The sequence below is a fragment of the Athene cunicularia genome, assembly GCF_003259725.1.
Source record: "Athene cunicularia isolate RWA chromosome 1 unlocalized genomic scaffold, athCun1 chr1_part1, whole genome shotgun sequence".
Lineage (NCBI taxonomy): Eukaryota > Metazoa > Chordata > Aves > Strigiformes > Strigidae > Athene > Athene cunicularia.
This window is the reverse complement of record NW_020799091.1, coordinates 5,765,998-5,790,948: the sequence shown is the minus strand read 5'-3', so window position 1 is coordinate 5,790,948 and position 24,951 is coordinate 5,765,998. Positions and strand designations below refer to the sequence as shown.

At 39.6% G+C, this 24,951-nt stretch overlaps 1 protein-coding gene across 14 annotated transcripts in view; it reads right to left on the bottom strand.

Moving 5' to 3' along the window:
- The window catches only part of DLG2 (discs large MAGUK scaffold protein 2), a 1,035,190-nt gene that overhangs the window by 863,957 nt on the left and 146,282 nt on the right, over positions 1-24,951 (bottom strand). For 11 of the 14 annotated variants that reach the window (XM_026841744.1, XM_026841762.1, XM_026841771.1 and 8 more), the window contains exon 5: positions 18,914-19,012. In XM_026841744.1, the coding sequence (XP_026697545.1) occupies positions 18,914-19,012 (99 nt within the window). Of the gene's footprint in view, positions 1-11,221; positions 11,625-18,913; positions 19,013-24,951 lie in introns of those variants that run through there. The other 3 variants (XM_026841863.1, XM_026841891.1, XM_026841835.1) reach the window with 2 other exon arrangements.

Sequence of the window (24,951 nt, the reverse complement as noted above, 5' to 3'; positions counted from 1 at the left end):
AAAGTTTTCCATTATGTCCACTTCAAACCAGTGATAGATGCAGCCTGAACCACCCCAGGGCTATTTTCCAGGAGGAGTAGGTCTGTCCCAAATGTTTAGGGTGTGTTTCTTTGATGAGCAGAACGCTCCGCTTGCTCCCCAGATTGGCCCCCAGAGGACATGGAGCAAGTACCCAAGACTCCTGCAGTTCCCTGAAACTTTTCAGAACCAAACGAGTGAGGGGTTAATTTAAAGTCTAATGTTCCACATGGCAGTGCAAGATGCAACCATCAGGCCTTCAGGCTGATCTTCCTGCAATTTCCCTTGCAGTGATTCAATTACATTTTAGCAAAGGTTTGGAGCCCATCAGAACAAATTGCACAGCAGATTGGGTCAGAGTCCCTGAAGAAAAGTTCAGAATAAATTCTGGTACCTGCCACCATTACTCTCAGCATTTCACAGAAGAGTTAAACTATTATTTAGCTCCTTGAGTTGGAGGACTCTTGTAATCATGTGTGTTCCTGCTGGAAATAATGTGGAAAAAAAAAGCTTCCTTCCATTTATTTTCATTTAAACCAGATACATCACAAGCTACCATACATGTAAGCCACATTATACCTTTCTTTTCCCCATGCTGAGAGCAAAGGAGACCAACTTCAGCAAACACTAATAAGGCTTCACACGATTTTCAATTTTGAGTCTGAGTTAAGAACATTAACTAACATGTTTTGTTCTTTATCTCCAAAAAGTAAACATTTGTAAAGCATTGCAATACTAAATACTTTTACAAGTTTAAAAAAACCAAACCAAAACAAAACAAAAAACCAAAAAAACCCTCTGCTTATCAGTTTCAGCTTTACATTCCCCAAACCTTAAAAACTGGTTATTTTTTATATTTTCACTTAGACAACTCTAAGGAATATTCAGAAAAACAGCTAGCAAGCAAGAAAGCAAGAAGCATTGTACCTTTAGATGAAAGTTTAGAAAGTCTTGCTTAGAAGGATTTGAAAAAGTCACTGCTATCATGACAGCAATATCCTGTGGGTGTGTGTTATCTCCTCTAAGGAAGGGATGAATGCAACAGCAAACTATGTAATCCTATCAAAATAATAAAACTATAACTGAATTTTGATCAAAAGACTGCATGAAATATTGGTAATTATTTTTTCTTTTTTTTTTAACACTTGTACGTCTTCAGCCTTTAATCCAAAGCAAGAAAATTAATAATTTGCTTTGGACAGGAAACAGTTTTCTGATTGAAAAGCCTGATCTTACAAACTCAGGTAATGGTGTAACATGTTTGTCAGGAGACTCCTCACATTCTTAAAGAGGATACATCTGCAAAATAAAAGCTCCAGATCTCATAGAAGGAGGAGCTAATAACCTGCAACTGTTCTTGACTTTAAGTTTTATCCCAAAATTGTCCCAAGGCCCAGAATCACATAACACATGCTGCATATTCAAAGGCCAGAAAGACAGAGGTAACTGGGAATTGCTTGTAGGCAGCAGTTCTTCAGAGATCCCAATTTTTCCGCACAACTGCTGGGCTGATCGTGCATCTGGGCTGGAAGACAACCTGCAGAGTTTGGCCTTTCACAGCTGGGTATTTGAATTATGGTGATGAAAACATGACATTGCACTGGTATTGTCTGAGAAATGCATGTCTTTCAAAGGCTAGGACTGAACACTTTTATCCTACATCTTTTTGGGGATTTGGAGTTGGATTTTTTTTAATTACAGATTATATCTTATTTGAATGATCACTACTTTTTGTATTGTTGTGTAAAACTCAATGCTTTTCATACCTTTCATATCTTACACCTTCACCTAGCTGAAACAGTTCTAAGAAATAAGGTTCTATTATATATCAGCTGCTGGTAATGCTTTTCTTCATGCAAGTGCTCCATTTTTATTTTTTTTTTTAATCAGCCAAAAGCTCCAACATGTCACACCTAGAGACACCACCTAAAACTTACCCAAAAGGTCAACACTACAAAAAGTATTCTGCAAGAATAGGCAATACAAGTAAGCATAGGAATATATTGAGAATTATTTGAGGGCTGTAGAAGGAATTAGTTCCTTTTGATTAGTACTACTAACATATTCTCCAGTTTAAGAGCTTTGTGAAAATAATGATGATAGACCCTGGTCCACCACTACACTAGAAAGTTTAAAATCTGAAAAGTGATGAAAAACCATAATTTGAAATAATTCTTCTTCAGGCAGCCTTCAAGGGAGGACAGAATTATCTGTACTCTGCTTTTCATGTTTAATAATATTTGTATGGAAAAAGAGTATCTCTTGCCTTGCTGTTTGGGAGAATACATTCCAATAAAAGAGTTCTCGATCTGAAATGGAAACAGAGAGGCTGTTTCTCCATAGCTTATGAATGAGTGATTTCCACAGTCTTCATTTACTCCCTTTCTTTGAGGATACACGGCCTCCTGCACTAAGCTTCACCCCTGAGCCAGCTCCAATGTGGTGATAGACACAGCTATCTAGGCGTAGGCTTTATCACAGCTTCATGCAATCAGAGCCTTCAAAATATGCAATAAGATCTTCAGCTTGTGTAATTTTTATATAAAGAGACTTTGGAACACAAAAGAATAATTCCATTCTCACTGCTGAATTCAGCATCAGTCACAGGTTTTGGGGTTTTTTTGGTTTTTTTTTCTGGGTTGATGCTTTAAATCCTCGATAAATTGCACAGCAATAATAGAGTCAGGAAGCAATGAAGTGATGACCAAAGTCAGATAGAGATGCTAACCTCTTAGTCAGAGAGAGTGCAATTCCTTCTCTGGAGGCACTGTTACATGTAATTCCCAAATGAATAGGTTTATCAAGCATCCAGAAATGCAGAGCTCATAGATAACCAGGAGACAGAAGAGCACCACCTTCTGAAGACAAAACAAGGCTGCAAGACCTTCAGAGTCTGTGCACATCTACCTCCCAGCATACAATTTTTAACCAAGCTCTTTTCCTATATGCTTTTCTCAGTCAGGTGTTGCAATAACTGAGAGCTATTAGCACTGGTTAGAAACATCAGTAAACTGTGCCTTGCAGATAGATTACTACAATGCAGAGTGACAGCATCGGTGCCCACTGCAATACTGCAGTGGGAAATATTGCACACTGAGTATTGAATTGGAAGGTGAGAGCTTTGTGGCAAGATTTCAAAGAAGAATTCCTCTTTTGTGTTGTGTGATCAACCACTGTGACTGCTAAGGGCATTTGGAGGACTTTAAGAGCAAGTACGTATAGCTTATTGCCACTTTCTCATAGGCAGGGAGAGATTACATATAGATCATCAATACCAAGTTTGGATGGACAAATATTGCCTAATGTGTCTGTGGCTGGAGATATATTTGGAAGCAGATCTTAGCTCTGCAGGAAGATGTAAAAAAATCCAGAGAGGATATCTAGGAATATTTTATTTGCTAAAGGTTCAGTGCTCACCGAACTGCAGCACTCTGTAAGATCTGACTTAATATTCCTTCTCAGAGAAGACACTGGTGATCAGAGTCAAAAGCAGTCACAGGTCACATTCCATTTGTATCCACTAGAATGGTCAAGCATATGACTTGCAAATTATATACAGGTCCTTGAGTGAGGTCTCCAGTAGCAAAAGAGTCAGCTGAAGTCAAACCCAGTGGAACACACTTAGCTACTCCTACATACCCTTGCAAATTATGTTCTCTGATGCGGGTGATTGATTTCTGAAGAAATGAAAATTGTAGATCTCAACTAGAGGCCTCAGACTGGGTAAAATATAGTCATATACTAGGCCATACCCCTGACCTAATGATTCACTCATAAATAACTATTCCCTTCTCCTTGACTGGACACATCTTCTCATTTTTCAGAAGTCTTTCATCAGTTGAAGGGAGAAAGAATTTGCATTGTAGTAGCAAACGGATTAAAACACAAAAGAAATGCATGTTTATGTTGAGGATGCATGCCAGGAGACACATCTTTTCTGCTTTTAGTGGCCTATTAGACATCACAAAGAATCCATTCGGTCAGCTCCAGCTGTGTGAAACGCATAAAAATGCAGCTCACTACAGCGGTAGGAAATGATCTTCCCACCTTCACCAGGCCCTCCGACTACTAGAGAAGGGACCTGCTAGGGGTGTATAGCTTGCTATCATTAGACAGTGCTATCATTAACTGAGTCAGGATGAGGCTCTTTTGTTTTCTTTTTCTTGCTCAGTCTTCCACCTTTCCTTACATCTGCAGCTCTCCACTGCTGTGCAGTAGGATTAAGCCCTAACCATATCTGCCTGAGCAGCTAATTGAACATTTTCTTCTCTCAGTTTATAGAGCCGCTCAAAGATTTATGAAACAAATCACCCTTCTCCTTTCAGCGTTAAAACCAATCTCAATAAAGACATCTTCCTAAAATCAGCAAATTATAATCTAATGAAATCTACTGAAAATTTCAGTTGCACTAAACAAGGTCAACGCTCAGAAGAAACGAAATGTCACTCAGAAATGGAGATCAAAGAAATTCCCTTCCATTCCTGCTGCTGCCATAGAGACCAAGGGAGGGAGAAGAGGGGGAAGAAGAGATTTAACAGACTTAATTCTTCCTGAAATTTATAATTAACTACAAGGGAAAAGGGACAATTACCATATTTCTAAAGAATAAAGGAGAAAAAAGTTGAGCTTTTGACAAGATATAATTACAAGACATTACATATGCAATGCACATTGGTTTGTTCTGTGTAATTTTCTTGAGACTCCCCCCCAAAATGATTTTTTTTTTTTCTAGAAAAGACAACACGTGTCTCATCAGTTTACATTCATAATGTTTGAAATCCAAAAGCTAGAGGCTTACAATAACTGTTCCAAAATTTAACTTTGGTAAATAAAGATTTGAAATAAATACTCAGATATACTCCCCATCTGTCAGACATCTATGAGTATGTTCTCCAGCTAAGATAAATGGTAATCAATGAAAAGGATCTTCCTGCTCTTCTAAGACTGTGCAGTTTAGCCAGCAGCCAACTCATAGTCATCAAAGCTGTCCTCAAGTACCACTTCAGAATAGAGTTTACTAAATCACATGTAAATTGCATGGATTCAGCACTATTACACTTTTAGGGTCTGGCAGGAAAACACCACAGTTTGAAGTGCTCATCAGCACCTAATAATGACTATAGAAAAAGATTCTGATTTTAGCTAAATGTGAATCTCTGGGGGGAAAATCATTATGTTTCTTTTGTTTTGGGTTAGTTATAGCCAGGAAATACAACACAAAAAACTTAGCTACCCAGTTTATGATTTAAAACTGCAATGATTCAAAGCCTGAAGTCTTGCAAAGAAAAAACAACAAATGCTGCCCAGATCTATTTAGCACAATTAACAATATGCAGGCACATAGAAATGTGGTTATTTTCTTGTTTCGTATCCAGCAAAATTTAAATCAGATCCTCATGTAGCTCTTTACAGCTCTGCTGGTTTTGGTAAGATTATACTAGTCTACAACACCTGAGGCACTGGTTCAACCTCAATATTTATACCTAGCTTTATCATTTCCTAATTTTGGGACTGACTTTCCAGCCTCTCGGACATATACAGCTGATCTTGTAGGGAATCCCACAAAACAAACTGAATGTCATTCTTGAAGCATACACCTTTTTAAAACTCAGAGAGTTTTTTCAGATTAACACAATATTGGGGGGGAGGGGGGGGGGCACAATTCTGTAAAATCTATTACAAAAGCACTTCAACATAAATAACTGCTTAGCTTTTGCATTGGCATCGGACCACCATAACCAAAGGTCCTCATAGTGGATTCACCTCTGCAAAGCGAGACCAGCAGCTGGCATATAGTGTGTGGACCTGCTCTCCACCTCCAGCAGATGACCTGATCTGATTTACCATTCTGTCCTTCTGAGAACATCTTGGGACTGGTTTTGCTGATGTTCTAAATTAGAAAGGTTGGTGGAAGAGTGAGATCACTCCAGTAGTGCCACCTCCACATTTTTCAGTTCTTCAGCCAAGTTCTAAAAATAACCTTTAAATCAACTGGGTTGGCAGTGGGAGTCAATTGTACTGGCTAAACACTGAATGAGGGATACAAGACCTCCCCTATCTTTCCCAGGCATGGCACACTATCAACAGGGATTTATAATGACATACTTAATGTAGACTGCTAGTTTCAAACTCAGCTAACCAAGCCACAGCAGCTCCTCACTCAGATTCACATAGATGCTATTGAAGACGATGAGCTCTGAATTTTGACCTGTCTTCCATGTTGGAACTATGGAGAAATGAAAGCTAATTCTGACAATAAGACAAGGTGGCAATTTTATAGATCTTCTCTGCTTTACTCTTAACTTCATGCTGCAAAGTGGAGTGCTGAGAGTGTGGAGCAGGAGAGACCTACAGAAGAGTCACACCATACCGAGGGTCTCTAGCCCAGATGTTGGTCCCGTACTTGACCGCAGTAGCTTCTTGTTTTCCATGACCATTGTGCATAGACTTCTGCTCACACATGTGTTAGAGCTTTCCCTTAAGTACATACTTTGGTAGTCCCTGATACAAATACATTGCCGGATGAGCAGAAGAAAATGAGATAGATGTTGCTGGCTTCTGGCAACTTTTCCAGTCAGAATTGTACGCATCCAACCCTGGTATGGATTAACAACGTAAACAAGCATATCACCTTGCTTCCCAGCACTATTGCAAACCAGTTTTCTCTTTGCATCTTTATTTCATTCTTTTAAACACATGAACTCAATCCTTAGAAAAGGTGCTAAATGGACAGCCACGAAGAGATATTGTTAATTTACCAAAGTAGACTAACACAGAATTGTAAAAAAAAAACTAAAAACAAAACCCTAAGCTTCTTTGCTAGTTGAATGAACTGTCATTAAATCTAAAATAAACCCCCCAAATGTACAAGATCTTTTTTCGTTCACATGAATAATCATATTTTCCCACAGAGGTCAGTGACAGTTGAAATAAGAATGGAACCTGTGTAGTGAGTGATCTGCCTCAAACCACTACAGAGTTAAATGGAAGCTGGCAACAAGAACCTCTAAGAAAGAATAATTTTTGCAGAATTTTCAACATTTTGATGATGGAAATTTATTTTTGTAGCTAACAATACCAACAAGTTCAAGCTGGGCATTCTCCCTGGGTCTGAAGGTGGCCAGTTCTCTAGTTACAAGCTGGAGGACACAGCTCTGGGTCACAGGAACCCTACTGCTGCCAGCACTCAGTGCTGCAAACTTGGGATTCAGGCAACAAACAGCTAGTGGTTTAGGTTTTGTGAACACATTGGGATAATTTGGTGTCTAGTCTATATGTACATTTTTGCAAGCTCTTCTTAAGACACATAAGCTTTCAGGTGATAGCATCTGGGATTTTAAGCAAAACTCAAAATACACCTCCCAAACAAAACAAGAGGTGACATCAGTGGCAACCAACACTGTCACTTCTTAGGGCCATTACTAATGTTAAGGATAATAAAACATTAGACTAGATTGTCCAGGAAATTTTAAAATCTCTATCCTAGCAGAAGGTCTTTAGCTAGCCCTGCTTCTGACAGAGGACTGGATGGCCACTCATGGTATTATTCAATTGTCTTTTTTTTTCTTTTTTTTTTTTTTTTTTCTGCTGTGATTGTGGGGCGCAAGTATAAAAAAGCCTCAGTCTGACACCTTGAAATCATGAGATTTAAAAAAGAAAAATACATTTTGATTTTCCTTCATTGGCCTTCTGGGTTTTAGATGTTTAGAGTTTGCACTTCTGAGCTCTCCTTTGTAGCAACAAGGGCTGGAAAGCTTTCGGGTTTTTTCTCCAGGGAAAGCTGATCATCTTTTCTAAGCCACCTGACACGAAGGACTGGGAGTTTCAATGAAGCAGACCCTGTTTTATTGAGTCTTGTAGGGCAACACAGAGCTATCTATTTTCTTTTTCACCAGCGGCAGCTACTGTTGTATTCATAATTCTGTAAAAGGCAGAGGGATGGAAGGAGAGCTGACAGTAAGAGGAGAGGACAGCATATTGCCTCTGACTGTTGGGAGGCACAGTGGGAATGTTCTTCCTTCTCAAAAACTCCTGGTGCTCCCACTGGGATGGAGTCTTGACCTAAGCTTTTATTTATACTGATTTCTTCCTAATGATAAAATAATGTCACAAAATAAAGTGCTTTATGGGATAATGAAAGAAAGAAGCTATGCTGGGAACATTATCAATTAAAATAAACTAGGAGGCCATAAGAAGTCCTCCTTGACTGAGTCAGTATTTTGTAAGTCCTGTGTTCAGAAATGCATGGAAACATGAAGGAAATCAAAAAGAAGAGAAAGAATTTGTACAAATTAATATCTTAATTCTATCTTAAATATCTCTTACACTTTGGCTTAAAAAATAATGCCAGTAGGATTTAAGATTTGGCAAGGTGCATCCGAAACTAATTTTATTAGATGGCTTCCTTCATCATATAGAGTTCAAAGCAAGATCTTTAGAACCATCATACATAATCTACAAGGGCATATTCACACCACCACAACAGTTATGTCATTTTCTATAGACTGGAAATACTGAACATTCCAGACTAAATTTAATGACTATGTGTTAAAAATGTCAACTTTTTGAACAGTGTTCATCTTTTGTAGTTTAAATCATCTTCTTCACCCTTTTTATTATTTGTAAGATCTGGAGAATAAAACTGATGTATTTACTCCCTCTTGACATTAAGATCCACTTTTACAAGAATGAGAATGTCAATTATTTGCACAAATCAGACAAATGGATATTCAAATAAGGGTAATTAACAGATCTGAGGCCAAAAATGACCATACTGTTGCGCTGTAGAAGTCATGCTTATTGAAATGAATTTTTTAAAAATCTCAAATGTTCTGAAAAAGGTCTGCTCTTCTTATATTGCTGAACGTTAGCATAAACTGATGCCATAAAAATTGTGTAGGTTTAAAAGAAGTAGAGTTAGCCCAATGTACAATAAAGCATGTAAGAGCAGATTATGGATCGATATGATATAATGTCACTGATGCAGCTATTTAAATATGGCACCAAACTAGATGAGAACATCAACTGTAATTTATTTGGCTTCAAGCCTTTGCAATATGAAAGTGTTCCGAAACTAGATTTTTGCCATTATTCAGCTCAATTACATATGTTAAAATGGTGTTCCCACATGCATCCAAATAGCAGGTCACCTACAATTCACAATCCTATCTCATTCCAACATCGACGTTGGCAGCAAAGACTAAATATCTGGAGTTGAATATTTGAGGCTCATATGCTTGACTTTCAGATCGTTCCAACCATTTAGTGGCAGATTCAAGAGACGGAAAAGCTGGGAGGAAAAATATTGTGTGTAGATGGAGTCGGAAGCCCTGCTCAGAGCAGCAGCAATAGTGAGATGACGGTGAGTCGACATTTGTTAATGCCCAGAAGGCCCTGATAAAGTGTTCAGTGGAAACTTTCAGCACCAATTCATAAAATAAATAAAGTGGTAACTCTTGATATATAAGAAAAAGGCAATGGGCCACGTTCTTCTCCCAATTATACCATCTTAAAAGTAGACTTATTCCCTTGTCCCAACGTCAGTTAGTACACACATCCTTGCCAAACTCTCAAGGCTGAGGATGGTTGGGATCGCAGGTCCCCACTGCACCACTGGACACACAGAAGTAGGGCTAATCGCAGCTCTTTTTTTTCAACCTTCCGGCTTACTTTCAATTGAATAGCAACATGTGGGAGTATAAATTGGATGTTTAGCATGATCCTGCATCGAGCTTTGTTCAGCAGTGCTGCACCGCCACCGCTGAGCGCTTTTCACTGGTATTGCATCAGTGGGCACCCGTGGGCGCCTCCGCTCTGCTCCAGGGCAGGTTGAGGACGTAGTCTCAGATCCAGCACGGCTTGTGGGAGCCAGAAGGACCTGGAAAGAACAGGAGGTGAATGAGGCCACAGAAGGAGTGTACGCTTCATTCACCTCCTGTTCTTTTCCCATATGGTTTTCTCCACTGACAAGATGGGAATGACAGCTCGCATCTGTTTCCATGGCTCCACCATGCTCCCTGCTCTCTGTGGCGGCCACCTAGCACTCCTTGCTGCTGCCCATGGGTGTTCAGGTTGTCTCCTCCTGCCCTTTGCCATGTCACGGATGGGGGTCCCTATTTTGCATGGCCATGACACAAAAAATAACAGCAACGATGACAGCAGTGCTAACCATTGGCTTGCCTTATCATTTACGCAGCCTTCAGGTGTTCTGGCTATCTCAGGCATTTTGCAAGTCCTCTGGAAATTAGGAAATTCATCAAAAATAAACCTGCACAGGAAGCAACTGTGCTGAACCCCAATGTCTGGACTTCCCCTGGTAATTGCTCCTTACAAATACTATCACCATGTGCAAATGCGGTTACAAACATGCGGTGAGCTGCCTGCCCTGTCACAACAGTAAGGGAGTTCTCTGATTATCTTCCTGTTATTTAATATTAAGTTAGTTTGCTAAGTTTGGGGACATCTCAAAGAATCATTCAGCTTATCCCTACACTAGATCTTTAAGTTGGGAAGTGTCCTTAAGCCTATAGTCCCTAGCCTGCCACGGCTGTTGCAGATAAAAAATTGTTTAGAATCATGTTTAGAAGAAATTATTTAGAAGGACCATTCCCCAACAGTCATGTTAGATCTAACATCAGTATAGGAGTGCTGAATGGGGACCAAGGCATCTAGGACCTCAGGCCTAGAGATGCAAAGTAAGCTATGCTTCTCCCCCCAAAAGCCACAATAAGCCACAAGAAACTCGTATCTCTCCAATCAGAAACATCATGACTATCTAAACTACATCTGATTGGCCTCTTTAAATTCCTAGGACCCATATAATGCCCCCCCCCTTTTTTTTTTTTTTTAATTCTTTAGTTTACAGAACAAACTGATGAGCTGAGAAAATATGTGCATTACACCATGTATTCTGAAAGTGCTCTAGTAGCTAGAGATATTAATAGACACAAGCATAGGCTAAGATAAAATATTAAATCATTTTCCTCTTGCTAGTAAAAATAAGTAAATTACATATCATTTAGGAAGTGATATAGAAACAAACTGCATAATCTACAGAAAAAGAGAAGAAAATGCTCACTGAAGCAAAGCTTATTTATCACTTTATCTTGCAACCTGACACAGTACATGCTCAATCTATTTAATTACAGGAACAGAAAAATAGCAGAGAAATATGTACACATAACAGCAATGTTTCCAGTCCTACCTTGGTCGTGACAATGCACAGACAATCCATTCTGTAAATCTCCACAGGAGTGTATGTAAATCATAAAAACAAATCAGCAAGGGTGAGGAAAGGCTTTTGAACAGCATGAACAGAACCGGAGGCTTGAATCTGCACAGCCTGCTTTTCCAAGTGGGGCCCTCATAAGAAACTCGAGTCCTCCTCCACAATGCTAAAGGCAGTCATGATGCTCACAGGGATCAGAAAACCCACTAGAAATCGTCTCAAGAAAAACTTCCAGGTGGCTTATCAGGCTTGATTGCTGCATTGTTCAATCTGTGATCAAAATATTCTGTTGAATGGTATGCAGCCTTCTAAATGGGAAGATGAGAACCACAACAAGCACAAAAGAGCAAAAGCATCACATTTCAGCCCTGGCTCTGGTTTCACAATTCTGATCTGCTGTTTCAGTATACCCATAAGATTTCCTTTGCCAAGTCTCTCTCTCTCTCTCTCTCAATCTCTCTCCCTCTCGCTCTCTCCTTCCCTGTCTTTTTTTTTTTTTTTTTCTCCCCCCTCTCGCTCACTCTCTCCCTCCTCTTTCCTACTAACTCCGAGCAAGCACAACACACACAACTATCAGGCCCATCTATCAAAGCGCTGTCACTTCTCTGCCAAAACAACTGCTTTGGGTTGTAAGGGTTTTTATTAAGAGCATGATTCCTACAAACACATACTGCTGGAAGTGCGTGACTGAAACATTAAGGTGTGTGCGAGAGCTCATGCGTCACATCTACAATCACTCAGAATTACTAGGTCAGATTCAGATTCAGGAAGTGAATATAAATAACAGCTGGATAAGGCGAACTTTCAGAAAGTATAACAGAAAATAATCAGTCAGGGGAACAAAAAGGGAATTGAATATTTACACACGCGCGCAGGTCTGTGAAGCACAAAAGTGATAGAATTATAGTTTACCATCCACGGAAAAAAAACGCACATTATAAACATTATTGAAAGCTACAGAGGGGCACCTTTTTTTTTTTTTTCTTCTTTTCACTTATTAAAAATAAATCAGAGATTTAATTAAAAGAAAGCATCCCAAACAACAGAGCTTAAAGACTCCCTAAGTCCTCTTCCAAACTTTTTGCATTTTTGACAGATCCACAGACTTAATCGATTTATCTCACGCTCTGTATGCTTTGCTCAGTTTTACAGACTGTTTAGCCCCCAAAGCCCTACCTTTCTTGCAGTGATGCTGGTGCAGAGCTTGCCTTTCAGGTGTCTTACATGAATCATTCTGAGTTAGAAAGCTCGCTGTCAGCTCTTAAAGTCTTCCCTCTCTTACAGATAGAGGAAGAGAGAGAGAGAAGAAAGAGGGAGGGAGAGAGAAAGAGACACAGAAGAGGAAAGATATGTAAAATGAAAGCTCTGGCCAAAGAGAGAGGAAAATCAATGCTCCTATTCACTGGAAAAAAAAATACAGCCAACTGGACTGTTGACAGCAACAAGAGGAAACGTCTAGACACCCATACATTACAATTCACCTTTTCAACACACTGGACAGCACAATTCCCCCTGGGTACTTTGCTGAGGATCTCTCATTCTCACTCAGAGCTGAAATGTGTTTTCAATAAAATAAGCCTTTCCAAGAAAATGAAAGGATATTTAAGAGTCATCTCTCTTCCATAAATTACTCAGGTTATAACCTTAATATTCTTGTGATTGCTAAAGCAGCAAGAGGCTCAGTAAATGATACACATTATTTTGCCAAAATGAGGTCACTGCTACCAAAGTTACAAAATCCATAGTGAATCAGATATGTGGTCAGGGAGCAACCAACCCTCCCCCAACTATTAAAGTCTTGGTGGATATAACATCTTAAAGAGAAAGTCCCCAAAGCACTTGCAACTGTGCCTAAACTTTAACTCACTCTGAGCAACCACATATGCACAAAACAAACTTGATTTGTGTTTACAGGCTGCACTGGAACTTGCAAGATTTCTCCCGGCTGAGGTTTAGTCCAGTAGCCAAACAGTCAGACAATTCAACTGTAGATTACATGAAACAGGGAACTTTCAAACATCCTTGAAGTATGAACCAATTAATCATCTTAAAAAAAAAATTATCCCATTGAAATGGTCTAACCTAAGCCACGCTTGTGCTCTAAGCATGAAAGGATAAAAGGGAATTCAGTCAGCTCTTTAAAAGAAGAGATATTTTAACACTTAGATGTAAAGCATCCAACAGTTTGTTCTCTTCCAATTGGTAGATTCAAGCTGATCTAGTAAGGTGTGAAATATTTCCATACATATAATTACCTAATGACTTGGCTGTAAAATTTCATATCATACTCGAAACTGGCATATGGGGATATATTTTGAAATTGGTCTCCAAGTGCATGATCTGTAAATGTTTCTACTTGCAAGTAACTCTACTTCTCTGAGCTTGCCCCAGTGAATTCATGATCCTATTTACAGTTTATATGAAAAACAGAGGGTTTGAACTCTATTGTATGTGAACAACATGACTCGTGTGTATCTGGGAAAAATCAGGCTCCATCAGTGTACCTAAAAGTTTCCTCCTTATCTCGTCTAATTTTTGAGCGTCACCTCTTTCCATAAAACGCAACAAAGAGCATTTAACAGACCAGGATTTGCACATGTGCTACCCAAGCTTAGTGCATCGTTGAGCAGTATCGCCCCTGAAATGCTGCCACCCATGTTTTAACCTCAGCGCCTGTAGACCCAGACAGAAGAGACCCATACTTTTGGGGACACGGACCCCAGCTCCATTCTTCCATGGGCTCATTTTGGTTGTCAGGGCTCCTGGTCATACCTTCTAACACACATCTATCAACGACTCAACAAAGTCAGGGTTGCAGTATGGGAACAGATGACTATCAATGGATGTCCAGTGTTTCTCCAAAGGATACAGTTCCTCATTTTCATTAACTACCCATCCCAAACCCAAAAAAAAAGAGGCTAAGCTACTTGACTTTCTTCAACTAGATACTTTTTCTATTGACTTCTTCTCCCCAAGTATAAGATTTTCAAAGCCTTGGCACCACTTTACCCTTCATTAGGAACAGCTCCTTCTGTTCTAATTTCTGCAGGTCATATTGCTGCTTAGTTCTGTTTTTTCCTCTTCTCTTCCAGCCTTCATGTTATCTGTACATATGATCATGATTGAAATCTACTCTAGAAAGACTTGACCCAAAAAACAAACAACTTGAGAGGCAGCCATCTGGGGTGAAAAGAGATGGTTTATAGTTGCTCATAGTTGATTTAGACCATCAAAAATAACCTCTGTGATGAGCTCTGACTGTTGGGAAGCCTTAATACAGGAAGAATAACAACTATTTCCCACTGAGATACCAATGGCTCTGCTGATCAGGATGTGAAAACCACTTACTCAGGTGACTGCTTCCTTCTCCTCTAATTTTACCAAGGTGTCTATTTTTAAGTCATACACAAACAAACAATATGAGGTGAGTGAAATGTGATGTTCTGTATAATACAGTAATTTAGACTAGGCAATTTAATGCTCCTTTCTGGCATTAAAATCTTCACTGTATCCAGGTACTTCCACTTGGATAACCAAAGCATAGAGCTTAATTAGGCCATTATATTTAGAACCAAAGCCTGTAACATTCAGCTGAACTGAATATTTGCAAAAGCAAGCTTCTGTAAAACCTAGGACCAATAAAGATTCTCTGACTTTTTAAAATATTTTATGACATACCTTTTTAAACAGTTCTTAAATTCTTTTGAAACCCAACTATTATAGAGCAAGAATCGTAAAGAGAAACCGATTCTCTTAGGAAAAAAAAAAAAAAACAAAAACACAACAAAAAAAAACACCACACCTGGCTTCATTATTCTCTCTAATTAAAACAGTAGAAATTAAGAAAAACAAGAGCACTAGGTCTCCAAATTTTGGAGTAGACAGTAAGAAAGGAGACACCTACCAGACTGCTAACAGCATTAGTAACGTCAGCATCTTGGAAAATTTAGCCAGTGACTATTTAGAGCTCTATGCACCTACACAGAGAACACATAAACATACACATCCTCTTACAAATGTGAAGAAAGATTTATTTACTCCTAATGTATCTTAGATTGTGTACTATAGAGTACTTGATGATGGCATTAGATTGACAGTCTTTCACATGGGGTTATACACTCTTCAGGTCCTATATTGCGCCCAAGCAAGCTACGAATTAATACTTTCCTGATTACATCTCTTCCAAGAGAGCGACTGGTGTAGTCATGAACTTATGTCTTTATGGCCAGATCTCATTTATATCACTTGAGTGTAGCTAGGTTGCTGTGCATCACAATTGGTTAGTTGGTTAACACCAGGATACAAGTTATCTGAGTAATTATATGCAAGAAGGGAAAATCTCATGAGACAACCTCATTATTAGGGCTGGTTTGTGCTACACACACACAACAAAAAAAAAACCACCAACAAATAACCACCAAAACTACCTATCTCACAGATCCTGGATATGTAGTTAGGAGCTATATTACAGATGAATTGTCACAATAAATCCTGCTTGAGTCAAGAAGAGAAGTTAATACAAATTTCAGAAGGCGTGAAGTTCTGTATACCTTAGTCACTAAGAAATTTAGTTCCCAGGCAGAATCAGAAGCTCATGAGTGCTGGTGTTAATTTAAAGATCAACAAATTAGCAATTCTGCCCCTCCTGTCTGCAGCAGCCCTAACAGCAGCAGTCCTGCAACTGGCCTCAGGCCCATGAGAGTCTCAAGCAAAATCTATTAACAAGAATCATTCCCTTCTCCCATGCATGGCAAATTTCATTGCTATTTAGCACAATCAATGTTGGAGTCCTGACCAATTACTCTGGCCGGTAGCTTCCTCAATGAAAAGAAAAATACAATTTGCTTTTCAGTAGGGAAGCAGAGACCTTGCCACTCTGAGCCCTGCAGGTAGATGGTAAAATGGGTGCAGGGAAAAATGAATGCTGGACAGGCAGCTCCAATCCTCCATCACGAGGACTCTGCCCCCAAATGGCCACGATGGACCCAGGCTCAATAGCCACAGAAAATACTGATTTCTGCTTCACAGCTGTGGAGGGGATTCCCTCTCTTCCTGTCCCAAGTACAGGCTCAGATTACCACCCTTTTATTCAATACATGCGAGTTCACACCACTTTAACCAAGCACTGCCCTAGCACTCAAAAGCAAGAAAAAAAGGTATTTTTGGTTGTTTTTGGTTTTTTTAACAGGCAACCTGCACTTCACTGGCCCTGTTTGCTGAGGGCCTCATTGTAATACTTAGCCCTTGGCTGATGCAGCCGCTGCTGTGCAAAGTCATTTGCCTTCAAGGGTGCTCAGTGGGACAGACAGCAGGGTGGTTGCTGCCCTTCCTCTCCAGGAGTCAATGTAATCAAAGGATCACAGGATAAGGGACCTGAGGATGTCTTAATTCCAACCTCCTGCTCATAGGAGGTTCAGCAGCAAGGTCTGATCAAGTTATGCAGGCAGTTTTCCGGTCTGGTTTTGAAAATCTCCAAAGATGAAGACAGTGCAACCTCTCTAGTAGTCTCATTCCCACAAATTCAGCAGCTTAGGGGTCTATGAGAAGATAGCGAGGCAAACCGGGAAGAGTATGACTTGTAGGGTTGTAGGAAACAGACATTCATAATCACAGGGTGTGGAGCAGAGGATGGGAAAAGGTCCTCGAGCCATCCTACAGCTCTGAAAGGCCTTGGAGAAGTCAGCCTTTTGAAAGCTCTGCAACCTTCATTAATTTAAAACTTATGCCTAATACTTTATGTATCTATTATTTCCCATACAAAGCCATAATTTTTTTCTCTTGCTTCCCACAAAATCCTTTACTCAGAATAAAACAGAAGTGCTTCATTTACAAATGATCCACTGGCTTTATGTGGGCTGAGATGCTCTGCAATAAAAACACATGGTACTCAAGGGCAACGTGTCCTGAAGTGGCTCTCAACTCTCAAGATCCATGGCGAATGAAGAGTTCATTTTAATTCCTAAGCATTCTGCCTGGGGAAGTAAATCTAACAACACACTGATCATCAGCAACTGAAAAGCTCTGGTGCATATGTTTAAACATGTAGCCAGTCCTAAATAGCTATGTGTCACTGTCATAGCAGCATGCCACTGACACTCAAGCACAATCACTTGAAAAAAGAAATCAGAAAAAATCACTCTTTCAAATGAATTTACACACTAAGCCACAAGTCCCAGGAAATTAAAACAAAACATCTGCTATCTGCTATCCCATTGTACCGGGAAGTGAAAAAAATACCACTCAGAGCTCTGAACGTCTTAGAGTTTGACAGTGGAATTGCCAGGTTTTGGAGTTTACTCTCATTTACACCTTGTGCTGAAGAGCTACAAACAGCATGAAAATGTAGTACATAGAACTGGTGGTGGAGAAACATTGAGTCCAGGAGTTCACAGTATCATGACTTTGAGTAGGGAAGATGGTGCATTGTTCAGCTGAGCATTCATACTGGAAATGGTGTTGTGAAACTGGGCTGAGACCTACTACATCCCATGATTTCTACAACATCCACATGAACACAATGTATTTAGGGTATATACCAAGCTTTTGATAATTCCTTGCTTTGGTGAAACAATTTCTTTCAGAAATATAGAGACAAGTTTCAATGAGTATGTATGTTCTTGTATTTCAGCTCTCAAGTAGCACCATGGTCCTATATGGTACAAAAGTTTCTCTGATCAACTGGGAATACAGCAACACAAGATACTCATAAAGTCATGCTAGACAATTAGTTCTTTAGATCTTGAAAAGTTAACGACCAGAGAAATTGATCTAGAAATGTAAACAAAGCCCATGGAAAAGCCTTAGACAAGAAGCATAATCTGCAAGTTTCCACTGTTAGGAAAAACTCACTGAAGTCTACAAGGTATCACATAAGCATGCCAACTCAGCTAATGTCTGTTTTCTTTTCATCATATTTCCAGCTTGCTAACATTAAAAGAAAACTTAATAATTTTCTTTCACACAGAAAAGAAAAAATACACAATGACTTCAAGGCTGAAAGTCGACAGAATAATATCTAAGCCCAAGAGAATTGTTCCAGCCAAGTTGTGAACCTATGAAAATAATGGAGATACTATAATGAAACACATATAACTTCACCATTGCAAGCAGCAAGACTGTTAGAAAGAGAAGTGTAGCATACCCCCTTGCCACAGCCGTGAAGTCATATTGCTTCGTGTATTATTCAGTGTAGTTTTATGGTAGGTATCATTAGACTGCCCATAGAAAAATCATCATTTCGCTGACATTCATACTCTTCCGTACTGACTCCAGACCAAAAATAAACTACAATGCACACTGAGAGACTAAAAACACCTTGAATAAAATTTACTAGCTGTGCAACACCTTGGACTTCAAAAATAAACTGAAGTGAAACCACCTTGAGATCAGCAATCCTGTGGAACCATCATCGATATTAATAATATTTTTACATAAAAATAAAAAGTAAATCCTGCCTAGAACAGCATAAAATGCACAGGGCTAGTAACATACAGCAATAAATTGCAGCCATAAGCCTCATTTGAATGTGGCAATGTACATGCAGTCATTAAGCAGCAAAAAAATGACTGCAGGAGCTCAAATTCACTATACTCTACACATTTCACCTCCAGCAAAACTTGACTAAATTAAACTAGATTTCATTCTCCATCACAAAAGAGTGGACCATACCTTTGTCTTCATGTCTACCACATAATTTTCAAAAGTCTGATTCTCCTTATTGTGTTCACCACATTGTCCAGATCCTTCTGATCCACTGGAAGCTGCAGACTAAAGAGAGGGGGGGAAAATGAAATGAAGCAGCTGAGATGTGCACTATAATTCTATTACACTTAAATGTAAATATTAGCATGCATGTACAAAAGGGTAGCCTGAATTCAGATCAATATCAGGTGGATCATACATAAGATTTTCACCTCAGTGTTTTGTCATGCAAAAATTTCTGGGTTTAATCTTACAGCCCTCATGGAAGTCTGTAAAAGTCTTAGTAGGCTAAATCTACAAGACGATTCTTATCATAATCTCTAGTTGACTTCAGAAGGCATTCAAGGTGCTTTGCAGCTCTCAGCATCAGAACACAGAGATAAGGAAGGAAATCAGTGCCCTGCCAAAAAGGCCTGCGGACGGTAATGGGGTTTTCAGCTGCAGTAGCTGCAGGAAAAGATCTTCTTAGAGAAGCAACTGAATTACCTGGCCTGATTTCTCATTTCTAATTCACTACATTCTCCTAAATTACATATTTTTGAAAAGGTTTCATGCTTGCGTATTAGCCATATTTGCAAATCTTTTAAATTCAAATGCCTTTTTTGTTACCTTTCTTTCATTTACACAGATTTCAACCTTATATTGCTTACAGAAAACCCTTATAAAACAGCATTTTTTTTCAAATAATACCTTTTATAGAAGATATAGTAAAAGGCTATATTTGTTTATTCAATTTTCTTGCTGGAAACCTAATACATTACTGTAGATTTTGCATTAATAAATATTATAAAAGACATCTCTGTTTACAACGCTCTGCCCCGCAAAAAATGTGCTTGAAGTATTAACCTTTGAACGAAACATGATGACTGCCACTAACGCGGAGCTCACGGAATTTTTGTGCACTCTGCAAGAGCATGAACAGGAAAGCAGAGTGAATTCAGAGTATGGCGTCTTGTATCCGTCAGCGCTGAGCATCACAGACACCATGAGTGATTTAGACCCATCCTTTTTTAGCCTGTGCACCAGAAGTGCAGTCAATTTTAACACAACAGGCAAGAAATTATTGGGATTTTAAACAGACCAACCATTGCCAGCATCACTTAGAAAACAATAAACCAGTGCCACAGAAACAGCCAAATCGCATCCACATGTTCAACTGTTTTCTCCTCTGGTACTAGGTTGTTTATTTAGGGCACCATCCAGCAAATGACTGGATGCTGGCCCCAATCCAGGCAACTACTCAGACACGTGCTTTTAACTTCACTGGAACCAACGGCATTAGCCTTGTGCTCTGGTAAAGAATGTGTTTAAATGCTGGATCAGGCCCAGCAGCTCAGCATGGGGCTGAGCACTCAGGACTCCACGCCTGTCCCATCTAGAGTTTTAGCTTCTTTAACACGGTTGCTGTCACAGAGAATCAGGCACTCCTTTGCCTTGTTTCTTGTCACCAAATGGTGTTGCATATCCCCCGTTTGTAACCTGGAGGGGACAGCAAGGGAACCAGGCCAAACCTACACGGGACAGCAAGGAACTGAACTCAGGTCTTGCATCTCACCACATCCAGAGGAGGCCACGAAGAAGATCAGAGGGCTGCAGCACCTCACCTGTGAGGATGGGCTGAGAGAGTTGGGGCTCTGGACAGACCTTAGAGCGGCCTCCCAGTACTTAAAGCAGGACTACAGGAAAGATGGGGAGGGACTCTTTATCATGAGGTGTAGGGATAGGATGAGGAGTAATGGTTTTAAACTGAAAGAGGCAGATTTAGATTAGATATAAGGAAGAAATTCTTCCCTGTGAGGGTGGTGAGACACTGTCACAGCTGCCCAGAGAAGCTGTGGCTGCCCCCTCCCTGGAAGGGTTCAAGGCCAGGTTGGACGGGGCTTGGGGCAACCTGGGCTAGTGGAAGGTGGCCCTGCCCAGGGCAAGGGGGCTGGAATAAATGATCTCTAAGGTCCCTTTCAACTCAAACCATTCTATGCATTCTATAATCTTCCTCAGAGCCTACAGAAAATCCAAGAAACTCCCTAAGTGTTTCTTTCAGGAAAGGAAAATTGGTTTTACAAGGTTTTACAAGGAGTTAAAAAGCATGCATACAAATTTTCATTTTGTCTTTGCTTTCTTTGAATACATAAGTGTTTTCCATTGTTATTATTTACAGGCAACAATATAAACTATGTAAATCAATATATCATTTATTTGCTCTAATCATCAAGATCAGACTCTGCCTGGGTCCTAAAGAAGCTAAGCTTCTGCAGCTTTTCAAAAGTGGTTTGACAATTTTCAGCAGAAACTACAGACTGTATGGTAGCATTTATCAAATGAGTGCAGCTGCAAAACTGAATAAGGAACTCTAGTTTGTTTATATATTACATTTTTTTTCCCCCCTCAAATTTTTCACCATTAGCTGACTCAAAAAAATTTGAGAGAACATAAAACAATACCATAAGTTGCTATGAAACGTTTCGATTGTTTTCCTTAGGGAAATGGGTCAGATTAATTGTGAAGAGTAGCAAACCAAGGACATTAGGCGTGTACAAACAGATCAAGTAGAAGTAATTGTATCTGGAACATCTCCCTGTTCCAGTGTATTAAGGTTCAATAAGCATTAGCAGAATAATGTATGGTTCCCAAACTTGTACAAAGTATACATTAACAATCCATCTGAAAACCAATAGTCATTTAACTTTGTGTTATGAAATAAATGGGACTGTATAATGCAAGAGGCAATAAAGGACACTTGCTGCACATTGTGATAGATTTCTTAAAGATTACATACAATCTCCTTCCTTTAGAGACTAACCAAAAGCCTACGGTGTCTAAAATTATTTGTACATTTTATATATAAAAGCTGCCTGATCATGCAAAAGGAGTATTTTAGCAACACCTCACGATTCTGATCCATTCAGGTCACCACGAGTAGCAGAGCTGGCAGCCCCAGAGTCACACGGTACAAATGCAGTGGAGCACATGCACTGTGTTTGTACAGGCTTGCAGAAGGTTCTGGAAATAATGACTAAGATTGAATTAAAACTACTGACAAAAGTCTACACTTTTTATCAGACCTCTGTATCTAGAAGGTTGGTAGTTGGACAAACTGTCTTCCTCTTCACAGAACAAAATATCTTATGCTCTTCAAGTTGGTTAGATAAAGAGGAAAGAGTTTACAAGCAAATGTTGCAAAACCAGATTAAAACTTCATTTGGTAACTGTTCACACAGGCAGTAACCATGAGAATCATAGATCACAACAAAAGCGATCTTCCAATTTTGTATATAATTAATGCTAATCTATTTAGATTATAATTAACAAGGACTCTTTAAACCATAATCTCTTCAGGGCAATGTCTCTCTCATTGTCTAAACTTAGAGCATTATTTAAATGTTTATTAATAAAATAATAATCACATTAGATACCTTGTTAATTTTATCTCATTTTAACAGTGCTCAGAAAAGCCTTTCTGTGCTTACAACACATCTTTCCGGTAGCTTATTAGGACACGCACAATTGTCACAGTCAAGCATCAACAAAATTCTTGCTGATTATTTTTTGCCAAAGCACACAGTTTTGAATTATGAAAGACTTGTCACTGGTTCCACTTTCAGCAGGCAGCATGTTCCAGTTCATGTCTGAGTCAACAATCAGCCCAAGGGAGCATCTGCCCTCACAGGCAATTATGGCATATGGGGTTCCCAAGAGTTCCTACAGGAGGTCGTTCTATACCAGCCAAACCCTGAAACAGTGGGTGAATTCTCCAGTCTATCGTATGGCTCCAGAATTTATACCTAATATATCAAAGGGAGGTACTTGTAACCATCCACAACAGTTACCACATTTACTTCTTGGAGTGAGGCCCAACAGTGGCAATATAAAAAATACTTAAAAATAAAAAAACATACATGCAAACGTTATTCCAGTCTTCCATGCTTGTGGATGTGGCTGCCAGGACTTTGAATTTATTTGCACACAGCCCTGTATGGTATATTTTCTAGGGCACATATACCTCTTCATGGCTAGAAAATGCTGATCAGCTTTGCAAAGGGACCAGGAGTGCCAGTGGGAGCATGGGGGAGCTACAGCCCACGAGCCTAGATAAATCTGCAACTGCCTTAGGGTTCAGAGAGCTAATGCACCTTCTCCTACAGCCAGCAGTTTAGGGAATGCTCTCCTGTGTGCTTTTAGAGAGAGAAATTCAAAACAGAAGCCGATCTGAGACCTCTTTTGGTGTTCTGTTTCACCAACTGGTAGCTCTGCTGCAGTCCTGTGAGATCCTGCAGATAAATGGCAGCTTGCCCCAAATAATTTACATTAAGAGAGGAAAGGTATAAAAACCCCAGTGATCTGTTAACTTTTGGATGCCAATATCTGTCAAGAAATCTATCATCTTGGTAATCAAATGCTCCCAGGAACATATACTGCTGAGAGATACTGCTTTTATTTAATTAACTTTTTCAAATGTAAGCATTTTTTAAAAAATCATTAGACAATTTAAAAAGCTACAGGGGGAAAGCAAAATGCAACATGATATATGCTGGAAATACCCATTTTACAGGACACTGATGTAAATTAATTCATTTAGCAGCTATGCTGAAATAGGAAGCAACCTGAGCTGAACTGGATACTGCTGCTAGCAAAGAACACAGCACACCTCTGCACCAGGGTACAGCCAACCCCACTTGTGCTCGGCTCAACCCACGTGTGAACTAAAACTGGACTCAAGTCAAGCTCAACCTTTACAACATGCCAGCAACAGCAAGAACACCTTCTGCATCTCTGATCTGTCCACCAAGGGCTGCACCTTTCTGCTGTACCTAGGCAGAGCTGACAGCTCTCCTAAATGTATTGTGAGCATCTCAGTTTTGGCTCCTGCTGCTGACAGTCTTGGACCACACAAAAAAAAAAAAAAAAAAAAAAAAAAAAAGCATCACTGGGGACTTGAGTTTTTCATGCAGTGCCATGCAGAGAAATAAGACTGTAAGATGTGCTTTCCTCTTTCTGTAGCCTGCTAGTCCTATTTCTATGCCTCTTATAGTCCTTATTACAGGAAGAAATGTCATTCAGCAAATTTTTTTGGCAGGAATTAACTTTCACCAATATCACAGATGACTGAAAACTCAGACAATCCCAGAGCAGACCATGCTAGAAACTAAAATCAGAAATACAATCCCACAGAAGCCAGGCAGAGTTTCATTCGTCTCAGCTAGGCCTAAATTCCAGTCCTGAAATAATGTAGCAGAGCTCTCTTCTTGTCCACAAAATCCTTTAAAAAGAGAAGGCGCCTAATTAAGTGTTTCTGAAGGCCTTTAGAAAAGCATGGTTCAGTATCCCCAGTTGAATGCTTTAGTCGCCAGAAGGGATTTTGTTTCTATTTCCACAGTAGGGTTTCATTGTTTGAAGACATCAAGGTTTGCCCCACATCGCATCACATTAGCCCAGTCTTTACAGCTGTCTCAAGTCAGGGTGATGTTACAGGTTGCTACAAGGTCTCATGGCTACACCCTGTAAGAATGTTACCGCAGTCCCTTTTGTACCAGTCTTCCCAATCTGACCAGTAAATGTGAAAGAAGGGAAGAAAAACACACATTTGGGCATGGATTTTGATGTACAAATCACACAAGTGTTTGAAATTATTTTTTTTTTTTATATCGTATTTAGACGTTAGCATAAATATCACAATAATATTTCTTTTTATGATTTCACTTTAGCTAATATGGATTCAACCTTTCAAAAGATTTTATGACAGACTTAAAGGGTGTTAGAGCTCAGGAACAATTATGTGGCTGTGGGCTTGTGTTTCAGAAAGGTCAGGATCTGATTTAATGCTGCTCCACCCTCCCAAAAGCAAGTCTTGCTCTCACAGAGTGTGTCTGGATGTCAGAATGTCACTAGTGAACTTTGCATTTGCTCGTCCCCAATACAGATTTGGCCACCCATCCACAAGCTGTCACCCAAGCTACCAGTCAGTAGTTGCTCTGGCTGGGCTAACACAAAGCCTGTACTCAAACCCG